The following is a 12,500-nucleotide window of genomic DNA, read 5'->3' on the forward strand; positions in this document are numbered from 1 at the left end:
ACACACACACACGCAGACACACACACACACGCAGACACACACACACACGCAGACACACACACACACGCAGACACACACACACACGCAGACACACACACACGCAGACACACACACGCAGACACACACACACGCAGACACACACACACACACGCAGACACACACAAAAACAAACACACAGACATCCTTACGTCTCTCCTCTGTTTCTCCAGAAGCCTGATCTTCTTCTCATACACCTCTGTGTCTAGCGTCTTGGATGGAGTTTTCTCTGCAGCTTTACTGGACTAAAGACACACAATATTTATTTAAACAACAAAACATTTAAAAACAACATTTATTTTATATTTTACTTTACACTTATTTGATTCTTTCTTCTTTTTATTTCTTTCTCTCTCTCTTTCTCTCATTCTTACTTTCTTAACCCCATCTGCTCCACATGATACGTACACACTGACAAGTTTTTGAGATAATAAAAAAAAATTATACAAATAATAATAATAAGTAGAAATAAGAAATGCTTCCTCTGTTTTGTGACATAGTTTGATTCGATGTTCATGTTTATAACGGGTAGCTTCACTAGCGGAAAATTGTGAATTTTTAAAATGTGGAAAAATAAACACACATTGTGGGTTTTTTTTTGCCCGCAGAACATGATGGGGTTTTTTTTTTTTTGTTTTTTTCGCACCGCTGTGTGTGTAAAAAAAAGCTCTACAGGCTGAATGTGTGTAAAAAATCCCTGGATTTTTTTCTGAAATACTCGATCCACTATGGCAGGAACGTGAACATAACGTAGCTGATGCTCTTGACTTATCTCTAATGGATCATGTGACTGCCACATGTTTGATCAGGCTTGCTGCTGTTCCTATTAAAGTGGCCAGTTAGGTTTTGTATGATATTTTGCATATTTGTGGTGTTTAAAAGCCATGCTGGTATTCCTGAACTCCTCAAGAAGGTGGTGCTGACTCATCTCCACCCTTCTCAGCTTACACACACAAGAGTTATTTTTTCTCACATCTCTTTTGAATAAAGGTTAAAACGAACAAAAGGATGTGAGCGTATACTTTTGCTGATTAAGAGGAGGATGGAAATAAACCCCGAGCGTAGGGTGAAAAATCCCAGTTGCTTCGCGGGAGTGTGTTTGAGGTAAAGTCACCTGAGCTGGCTGTACCTGCTGAGTCATGGCCGCCTCCAGCTTGACTTTTGCTGCTTCCTCTTTGGCTGCCTCCTCTTTGGCCTCAGCTAACTCACTCTGTACCACCTCTGACCGTCCGCTCACCTGCTCCCGCAGCTTCAGGTTCTCTTGTCTGACACACACACACACACACATACAGAGACACACAGAAACACACACACACAAAGGGAAACACAGGGACACACACACACACCAGAACACACACACAAAGGGAAACACGGGGGGGGCGCACACACACAGACACACACAAAGGGAGACAAAGGGAAACACAGGGACACACACCGGAACACACACACACACACAGAGGGAGGGACACACAGAGGGAGGGACACACAGAGGGAGGGACACACAGAGGGAGGGACACACAGAGGGAGGGACACACAGAGGGAGGGACACACAGAGGGAGGGACACACAGAGGGAGGGACACACAGAGGGAGGGACACACAGAGGGACGGACACACAGAGGGACGGACACACAGAGGGACGGACACACAGAGGGACGGACACACAGAGGGACGGACACACAGAGGGACGGACACACAGAGGGACGGACACACAGAGGGACGGACACACAGAGGGACGGACACACAGAGGGACGGACACACAGAGGGACGGACACACAGAGGGACGGACACACAGAGGGACGGACACACAGAGGGACGGACACACAGAGGGACGGACACACAGAGGGACGGACACACAGAGGGACGGACACACAGAGGGACGGACACACAGAGGGACGGACACACAGAGGGACGGACACACAGAGGACTTTGATTAGTTTTATTTATTAGATTACTGACAGTATTTACGCTTTTTTATAATTTTGTGCGTGTTAAAGACACACACACAAACACACACACACACACAATTTCACCAGGAAGCAGTTAATCCTGAAACTCTGAAAGCATTTACACAATCTCCAGGCTTGTAGAATTCCTGGGAATTTCTCTGGATGACTCAAACGTAAATGATCATGACGGCTTCATGATCATTCCAACACAACAATGCTATTTGGTATCTGAGCTAAAAATGCACATTTAATTTGCGTTTAGCTGCGATTACAGTAACAGGACGGGGTCATTAACGCTAGCACGGAGGGTGTGAGCTGATGACTCAGAGCAAGTGATATGCGTGAAATGATCGTCAGCTCACGTGTAACCTAGCAGTAAAGAATGAAACAAAACTGGTGTTACAGTCTGTTACAGTCCTGAAGCTGACGAGTTTCCAATCTCACTACGGAATTGTGTATTACATTAAACCAGGACATATTGTGCCTTTTGATCTGTTTACACTTACATTTAAAGCTAACAGATGAGTTCATCTGACGGTTGTTCCCTCATCAGCGCCTCTTTATTCTCTCTAACAGAGAATCAGCCAAAAATACACGGTTCGTCACGTAGATTTTACGGCATGAATGTTAATGATTATAAATCAACTTTGACTTAATCATGATTATGAATCAACTTATAAATAAACCCTACTTTGTTAAGTAACAACACGCTTTTTAAGATCCGGGTGTATGAGCATTAATAACATTTTGCTTTATTATTAATTAACACACAACACACACACACACACACCCATAACCTTTTGACGAGTCATGGAACTGAGCTGTTGCTATAGAAACGATAATGTGTACACACCCACGCACACAAATAAAACACTGGAATGTACCTCCAGGTGATCAGGCACACGTGTGGTAATTAATGCCAACTACGCAAATATTTCTGCCCCTGACTCAGGTTGACATTAATGGTACATCAAAGAGATTCAGGAAGAGGTCAGAGATTCTGGAAAGACCCGCCACTTCCACTACAGCAGGAAACTCTCTCATAACTGCTCCAAAGACACGCTACACAATGATACGTGTTGGGCAGAAATACCCCATGTTCCACACTTCTCACGTGGCCGAGGGGCAGGAATTAAAGCTGTTCTAGTAAAAGGCTGGTGTAGACAAAAAGACTTCCTGTTAGCAGGAGTGGCGGATTTTCCTGTGACAGCACGTCATGAAGCGCTTTATTCCGACTCTTGCGATTTTTCATTTGTTAAAGAACGACACAACGCATTATTTTCCAGAAAAACCACAAAATCAAGCAATCTGTGATATTCACCGAATTAAAAAAAGCTTCCTTTTTTTTAAAAATTCATTTAACAGAAGAAACCCGAGCGTCTCAATTCCTGCTCTCGCTTACGTTATTGCGGCTACGAGCGCTCGTTCTCTCGCCGGCGTCTCTTTGGCTCGTTTTTTTTGCTCTTGAAGTTAATAAGACAAAATAACTCTGGCCTGTCCAGTTAAAAATGAAGCTTTGATTCCGGAGTCTCCTTCAGCAGATAAAAAAAAAGCTTCTCAGCTCTTCTGTGTTTCATTCCTTTTTTTTGTCTGTTTGTTTTTTTAACATTACACTGGTTTCGAATGTGGAACTGATTTTCTTTACATGTGAAAAGAATCATGCTCAGTGACTCAGCGCCGTCTCACCTCAGCTGTTCCAGGTCACGATTTCGATACTGTAGGTCCTCCTCCATTTTTTTGCGCAGCTCGTTGTTTTCCTGCCTCAGTTGCTCGCACAGCGTCTGAAAAACAGAACAACGTTTCAGACACGACACGGATTGATAATCCAAGGAGATCGGTGTGTGTGTGTGTGTGCTCTTCAGAAAACAGCACTGATATAAAGGACATTCACATAATTCATCTGTGTGATCTTTGTGATTAAGTCCTTGTTGTCACCCTAAAGTTTCTTATAGCATCACAACATGCGGTGTCTCATTCCTCATTTTCAGTTCATTCATAAACGACACGTCATCGTTTTTATCCTTTTAAAGTTACTTTTTATCGACGCAGCTTGTTGTTCTAAACATCTTCACAAATTCTCTTTAAGCAGGAAGTCCACAACACAAGTCCCTGTTGCGACGCGGTTACTATAGAAACATATCAGAGCGTTCTAGCAGATGAATTAATTAAAAAAATGCTGGAATGTGTGTGTGTGTGTGTGTTCTCCAGTGAGCTCCACCTGCAGCAGGGAGGTTCTCTGCTCATTCTTCTGCACTTTTGAGGACAGGGTGTGGAACTCGACGGCCATGCGGCCCAGGTGAGCCAGCAGCTGGTTGGGGTTGGACTCCTGTGCAAACACACTGAAAGAACTCTCCAGCCTCTGCAACTGACTGGCCAACTCCGTGTTCTCCTGTACACACACACACACACACACACACACACACAGTGTAGTACACAAACGTGTTAAACACTGATCTAAACATTTCGTTTATAATAAACAGAGTTGTTTCAGACACGAGAGCCCTCCCTCCCAGTCTGACGCGACCACAGTTCCAGTTCCTCAGCTTACTCTCAGTGTAACAAGTTCTCACAAAAAGCGAAAGCAAAACGAACTCGACAACATTCCAAACACGGCTTTACAGTAAACACGATGCCGTACGATTAAACACTAGGAACTTGAAGCGTAAACGCCGGATATAAACAATCCATACGTTTATTATATCTAGAGGTTAATACTTACACACTGCAGCATTTCGCGTCCTGCTCTAGGTGTTTGTCTATTTAACAGACGGCGGTTCAGCTCTAGCTTACGCTAACTCAGAAAATCCAAAATCAAGAATAAACTGTTTCCTGTCCTGCACTTCTGAAGGGAAAGACGATTGAGGAAGAAAGCACGTTTTCCCTCTCATGTGTCTCCAAAAGAGAAATTCCTGCGATTGCGAGTGACGAGTCATCAGCGTGTTCCTGCCTCGAGTCAAATCTGGAGTTTCCCTTGCTGAGTCACAGCTGACTTGACCCGTATACAAGCCCACTGAGTCACTGCAGCTGAGTTAGAATAAATAAAACTTATAAATAAACTAAAAAAAAAAAAAAAAACAGCCATGTGGGGCTTTGTGAAGACGGCACAGGAAGGCACACTGACACGTGCGATACAGAACAGCCCAGAATTTCCACATGAAGCTCACCGTTTGAGTTTCCGCCATGGTTCTGTCTTCTGTGTTCACCAGCTCAAAGTGTGACGAGGTCTCCTTCAACACACAAGAATGCACAGGATTATAAAAGCTCGCTGGCTTATAAAGGCTGGCTTTAAAATCACGCTGTATATCTGCCCCGACCTGATATAGCAGCTCTGATAATGCGCCACATTTGCATAATGAGCTGAGTAAGGAATGTAAATGTCGGACATGACCGTGTTCAGGGGAAGCGTGCGCGTCGTGTTCAGTGGAAGTGAGTTTGTAAGCTGCGTACTTACAGTGGTTTCCGGTTGGATGGTTTTCCCAGTCAGGCATTCGCGGGGATCCGATCGCACAGACGCCTGGTGACTCAGGAGTTTCCCATGACCTGAGAGATCATGATGGCATTTAGATTAAGAACAGAAATGCAGCAGCGACAGACACGGCACGAGATGGTCACGGCTTTCGGACCGGTCTTGATGTTTATGAACTACTCGATTTATCCTTCATAAAAGAAACGGTAGTGTAAAGAGCTAACCTGAATCGAATTAAAGAATGTAATGAAGGAAAAAAAAAAAACCAAACACCACAGAATAAAATAAGAAAAAAAATAAATAAATAAAGAGTGGACCAGAATTATGTAGAATTGTATTAAAAATGGAATCCAAGAAAGAACAAAAAAATAGAAAGGACTGGTAAAGAATAGAACAGACTCTTCTCAAAAATGGAAGGATACAAAAATATTAGCAATTAATTAGAGGGGAAAAAACGGCAAGAACTAGAATAGAACAGAAGTACATAAAATCGTATTAAAAATGGAACGGTAAAACTGAACAGAATAGAATGTAATAGAGTAGAACCAAGTTAGATCGTATTAAGACGGAAAAACGCGAAACAATGAAACGGAATGGAACAGAAATGGAAAAATTGTAGCACAGAATAAAATTGAGGGGGAAACAGTGTGTGTAGAATAGGTGTAAACAGAAATGGGATCAAAACAGAACAGGATAGAGTATAATAGAATAGGACGTAGTTTAACAGTAAAAAAGTGTAAAATAGAATTTGGGGACGGTATAAAGTGAGTAGAATAGAATATGGGTGAAGAAAATTGTTAATATAGAATTGTTTAATACTACGTTGTAAAAGAAATGTAAATAGAATAGAACAGAATAACCAGACGAGGTACATGTCTATATTGTATAACAAAACAAATCAAACTGAATAGAATAAAGATGAATAGAATGGTATAAAATGTAAGAGGTGAGTCGAATAGAATTAAAAAAAGAGAACTCAATAAAAAGAAAATAAAAAACAGAATTTGGGCAAATAAAGAGAATAAAATTGAACAGGATTAAATGGAACATACAGAGCGAAGCTGGTTGGCTGTGAACGCACTAAAGACTAAAGAAACGCTCGTGGAGGGAATTTATGTCTCGCCTCAGAGTGCACTTTTTAAACCAGATCATGAGATGGTGAAATAAAACACAACTGACGGAAAGATACAACACTGACTTGTAAAATATTCTCATTTTATGCAAATGAGCTATTTTTTTTTTTTCTGTTCAGTGCCGTAGAGATACTGCAGTATTTATTAGAAGCACCGTGTTGTGTATTTCTGGCGTTCATGACTCTTACCTTGGGGGTCGGTGTGAACAGGATTGCCGATACACGCACTGGCGAAGCTGGACGTCGAGGACTTCAGTGCTTCGTTGTCTCTCACCAGCTCCTCCACTCGCTTGCGAAGCTTCAGCGCCTCCGACTGAGACTCTTCCAGCAGATCACCTGTGGGCCGAACCCAAAAACACACAGGCAAAGCGTGACGTTTGTAAATATCACACGGATGACCTCAGCTCACGCACATACACACGCTGGGAACATAAGACTCAGCTGTGTTTACGCTCTCCGTCAGTCAGTCTGTCAGTCAGTCAATCAGGGCACGGCTCAGAGAGACAGGAGCGCTGAGTGAAAAACACTGCACTTTAACACCATCACAAGAAACCTGTTTGGTTACATTCACGCGGCCACAACAAACACACACACACACACGCACATACATGTACCAAAACACACACACACGCAGAAACACACACGCACAGACACATGCACATACATGTACCAAAACACACACACGCAGACACACACGCACAGACACATGCACATACATGTACCAAAACACACACACGCAGACACACATGCACAGACACACACACACACATACATGTACCAAAACATACACACGCAGAGACACAGACACTCACAAAGACACACACACTCACAGAGAGACACAGACACACACAGAGACACTCACACAGAGACACACACAAAGACACTCACAAAGACACACACACAAAGACACTCACAAAGACACACACAGAGACACAGACACACACAGAGACACAGAGACACACAGAGACACAGACACACACAGAGACACAGACACACACAGAGACACAGACACACACAGAGACACAGAGACACACAGAGACACAGACACACACAGAGACACAGACACACACAGAGACACAGACACACACAGAGACACAGACACACACAGAGACACAGACACACACAGAGACACAGACACACACAGAGACACAGACACACACAGAGACACAGACACACACAGAGACACAGACACACACAGAGACACAGACACACACAGAGACACAGACACACACAGAGACACAGACACACAGACACACACAGAGACGCAGATACACACACAGAGACGCAGATACACACACAGACAAGCAGATACACACACAGACAAGCAGATACACACACAGACAAGCAGATACACACACAGAGAAGCAGATACACACACAGAGAAGCAGATACACACACTCTCTTCTCAGTAAACAAGTCCTTACAGAAAACCACCGAATCAACGACAGGAAGTTTGTGTTAGCTTTGTGACGGGTTTTCTCGTCGTGTTGCTGAGAAAAGGCACTGTTACAAAGTGTTAAAGAAAACCTAACTGGAAAGGATGGAAGGAAAGGATGGAAGAAAAGAAAAGAAAAGAAAAGAAAAGAAAAGAAAAGAAAAGAAAAGAAAAGAAAAGAAAAGAAAAGAAAAGAAAAGGAGAGAGAGAGAGAGAGAGAGAGAGAGAGAGAAGGGAAAGGGAAATAAGGGAAGGGAAAGGAAGCTAGTGTTCAGTCAGTGCTCAGGTTGGTGTTGTACTCACCGAGGCTCTTGAGGCCCTTCATACGCTCTCTCAGGACCGTGTTCTCCTCCAGAAGCTGTCTGTAGCTGCTGACCTCCTCCTTGGATTGAGCTTCGCTCCCGCCGGGGTCGTAGATCCGATACGGGCCTTTACCATCCATACCCACCTACTCAAACAGCACACATGCTCTCCTGCACAGACACAGAGAGGAAGAAAACAAAAACAAACATGATGGGGCAATTCTTAACACGTCTGTTACAGTAAATCTGACCCCCATGCAGCGACTCAGCAAATGTCCATTTACAATTCAAACAGAACCATTTGAATAAGCCGGAGCTGGGGATTTCTCTCAGGTTATTTTAGTGCATGCCAATTTGAATGCTGATGGCGATATAAAAACATGACGAGGGCAGTGAGAGAGATGGGCTGGAGATAAAGTTCTCACACTAAAGAAGAAAAAAATGTGGTTTTCTTTCTCTCCATAATAAAAAGCACTGAGCTTCAAAAAAAAAAAAAAAAAACAACTTAAATAATAAATAAATAAATAAATAACACGCTGGATGACAAATGTCACTATTGCTGTTAGGTTTTTTTTTCCTCTACTTAACCTTTTTACCAGCACCATCATCAAACATCAAAAAACTAACTAATAAACAAAAAAACACCTTTTATAATCTTACTATTTAGTTTGTATTTATTTCCTCATCATATACTTCATTAACCAGATAAAGAAATAAATATTTGAGAGAACTCCAATCAAGACAGACAGACAGAGATTGAGAGAAAGCTAGGCTAAAAACAATTTCCTTCACAATAACAAACTTTTCTGGGGGGTTTTTTAAACAGATTTTTTTTTCCCGTTTACTTTTGTAAAATTATACTTTAAAAACTAGATCAACTCTAATTTGTGAAATTATTCACGGTACATTTAAATGCTTATTGCTTAAAATGTGCTATTTATTAACAGCAACAAAACGCGCTACTCACATCACACTACAACATCATCATCATCATCATTCTGTTAAACTCAAGAGCTGGTCGACTGAAACAACTCATCAGCAGCAGTGGCCATTTAAAGACGCTGAGTGAAACTGTTTCACTTTCCTTTCCAGTAACCGGGTGAGTAGTGTGGGATTAGTCAGTCAGAAACCAGACCGGACCAGTCAAGTGTCAAGTCAGGGCCTAATCCTAAAATTCCCCACTCTTCATTTATGCAGGTGAACTGGTTCACGTGACCAGGTCGCTGTGATGTGGCATTTGTGATATTTTACGATACGAATATTTCACTTTCTTTCCTTTATTAGAACATTAGTTCTGATAGTAACAGTGTCATATGCTTATAGCCACATATACACGTTTCACACCGATCAGTGACCTACACAGGGGACTCTCTACACATCTGCTCTTATCATCACATATACTACATAAATGTAATTCCATCTCAGATTACACGGTGTGTTTTAGCGCCTCAAACCCTTTCACTTTCTTTTACCAGTAATAATGATAAAACTTGGGATTAGTCAATCAGATACCAAAGGGGCATGCCCAAAGTGCTTCGTAGTGTGCAGCTTCATATAAGAGAGAGGAATGATGGAAAGGTTTACGTCTCTCTGTGTCATCATAGAAATATATAACGGAATATAAATTCTGGATTCCGATTGGTCAGTGCAGCGGTCAATCAAATCACAGGTTTATATTAATGTATTCGCTCTGATATATTTTTCCAATAGGAGCAAAAAAGGAAGGAAGGAAGGTTCCACATACAAGTGGGATTTGCTGAGGATTACAATTTACTATTTAGCAAAGAATGACACTATATAGTATTCTTTATAGGTTTTTATCTGTTTGTGGCTACGATTAAAGTTTTGGAGATGGGAAAAGGTTCTCATTCTCACTTGTATACATAATCATCTGTTTAGATGGGAGCTGCTCTTTTTTTGTAGCCAAAAAAACCCGCTGTTATAGAAAAGGAATCAATTAATCAGATTCAACGAGGACCGGTTGTTTGACTTTTTAGTTTTTACTATAAAAATATTAAATACAAATATCATAGAACTCACAGGGATCAATTGCAAAAAAATAAATAAATAAACAAAAATTCCTTTCAGAATACAAATAAAAATGTTCTTTAAAAATAAAAATGATTATTATTAGACAATAAATGATCAATAAGTTACATAATAATACAATATTTAAAAAAGTCTGATTAAATTATTTGATGTTTGAGCTATTTTTTAAAAGTGAAAATTTAAAACTTATTTGTCATAAGAATATATATATATATATATATATATATATATATATATATACATACATACATATACATACACACACATTAATATTATCATGTATCTTTTCCCCTCTTTTTTAGCTCATTATTGTTTGTTGTAGATGAAATAAAAACAACTCAAGTCGCTGCTTCCTGCTTTAAAAGGCATGTTAATGGAGACATTATGTGAAAGCACATATTACGCTGCACGATCTCGGTCGTGATCCGACGCTCTCCTCCCGTCTCACCCACATGTCCTAAAGTCACCACAGTCACTCAGAACATTCTCTGTTCTCCCTAAATGCCGATACTGAAATGCTGCACACACTTCATCCCAGAGCTGAGCCGAAGGGATCGAGATGCTTTCAGTTGTCTCTGACTTACTCCCAAGTGTACTCCTAATTGTCTCGCTAAATATGATCCTAAATTTCAACTGAGGGCTTGTTAAAATATTATTTGTGTTTTCTTTTCACATGCACAAAGTTTAATGAGACCTAATTCCCTTTTCTGGAAGATTGCTTAATCATTGGTACAAAGCATGAGTGAAGCCAACAAGCTAAATTAAAGACTTGAAAGAATACTTGACTTGGTTTTAACCATCATTAGACTCCAACTCGAATTGTCTTGACTTAATTTTGACCTGGTCTTGACTCCCTTGGTCGTGACTGAATCAAATCTTCAAAGACTTTGTTGACTAAGCTTCGGTAAATTTAAGACTCAATCTCGACCCGGCCTCGGCTCCCTCGAGACTCAATCTCGACCCGGCCTCGGCTCCCTCGAGACTCAATCTCGACCCGGCCTCGGCTCCCTCGAGACTCAATCTCGACCCGGCCTCGGCTCCCTCGAGACTCAATCTCGACCCGGCCTCGGCTCCCTCGAGACTCAATCTCGACCCGGCCTCGGCTCCCTCGAGACTCAATCTCGACCCGGCCTCGGCTCCCTCGAGACTCAATCTCGACCCGGCCTCGGCTCCCTCGAGACTCAATCTCGACCCGGCCTCGGCTCCCTCGAGACTCAATCTCGACCCGGCCTCGGCTCCCTCGAGACTCAATCTCGACCCGGCCTCGGCTCCCTCGAGACTCAATCTCGACCCGGCCTCGGCTCCCTCGAGACTCAATCTCGACCCGGCCTCGGCTCCCTCGAGACTCAATCTCGACCCGGCCTCGGCTCCCTCGAGACTCAATCTCGACCCGGCCTCGGCTCCCTCGAGACTCAATCTCGACCCGGCCTCGGCTCCCTCGAGACTCAATCTCGACCCGGCCTCGGCTCCCTCGAGACTCAATCTTGACTTGGCCTGTTTATTGTCTCAAACTTGTCGTCTTCACTTCAGTGGTTTAAAGATTTTGACTTGAAGCATTAATCCTAATTAAACCTGAACTCGACTCGGTTTGTCCAGTCCTGGACTCGTCCTTAACAAGCAGTCAGCTCTAGAAAGATGGTCTAACTTCTCTAACAAACTTCCACACCCTACTGTGCTTATAATCATCATCATCCTACATCACTGTTACTTGATTTTAATCGAAATCTCAAAAACTTAGAAACACACAACCATACAATAAATAACGTTAACTTGGACTGTAAGGCGACGTGTCAGCGGGAAGTTTATAAATAAAAGCTCTATGAACATCTGGAGCAAATATAGCCACAGGTCTAAAATCTGAACATCTGTCCAGAAAACACATTCATCTTGCTTTAGAGTTGTCATGATTCCTCTGTACAACAACAACAACAACAACAACAACAACACAATAATTTAGTATATATTATCTGGTGTATATAAGTCTCTATTTTTGTAACTCTTATGTCAAGAGATATTTTAATAAACAAATAAATAAAGCAGCCCTTACTGTAATAAACACAAGTTATATACTAGAAGATTATTATTGGACAGAATGACACATATATTTATATAAATATAAATAAAAAAAGGTTT

General features: G+C 41.9%; 2 protein-coding genes across 8 annotated transcripts in view; one reads left to right on the top strand and one right to left on the bottom strand.

Moving 5' to 3' along the window:
- Positions 1-12,500, top strand: part of gpx3 (glutathione peroxidase 3) — a 257,310-nt gene that overhangs the window by 21,617 nt on the left and 223,193 nt on the right. The gene's annotated exons all lie outside the window — the stretch shown is intronic.
- The window catches only part of tnip1 (TNFAIP3 interacting protein 1), a 30,802-nt gene that overhangs the window by 14,274 nt on the left and 4,028 nt on the right, over positions 1-12,500 (bottom strand). For 5 of the 6 annotated variants that reach the window (XM_060886608.1, XM_060886604.1, XM_060886606.1 and 2 more), the window contains exons 2-9: positions 8,320-8,489; positions 6,771-6,917; positions 5,435-5,523; positions 5,148-5,210; positions 4,202-4,372; positions 3,670-3,764; positions 1,151-1,301; positions 189-281 (exon numbers count right to left, since the gene is read on the bottom strand). In XM_060886608.1, the coding sequence (XP_060742591.1) occupies positions 189-281; positions 1,151-1,301; positions 3,670-3,764; positions 4,202-4,372; positions 5,148-5,210; positions 5,435-5,523; positions 6,771-6,917; positions 8,320-8,458 (948 nt within the window). In that variant the 5' untranslated portion in view covers positions 8,459-8,489. The remainder of the gene's footprint in view (positions 1-188; positions 282-1,150; positions 1,302-3,669; positions 3,765-4,201; positions 4,373-5,147; positions 5,211-5,434; positions 5,524-6,770; positions 6,918-8,319; positions 8,490-12,500) is intronic. The other variant, XM_060886607.1, reaches the window with a different exon arrangement.

Source organism: Tachysurus vachellii, chromosome 14 (assembly GCF_030014155.1).
Source record: "Tachysurus vachellii isolate PV-2020 chromosome 14, HZAU_Pvac_v1, whole genome shotgun sequence".
Taxonomy (NCBI): Eukaryota; Metazoa; Chordata; class Actinopteri; order Siluriformes; family Bagridae; genus Tachysurus; species Tachysurus vachellii.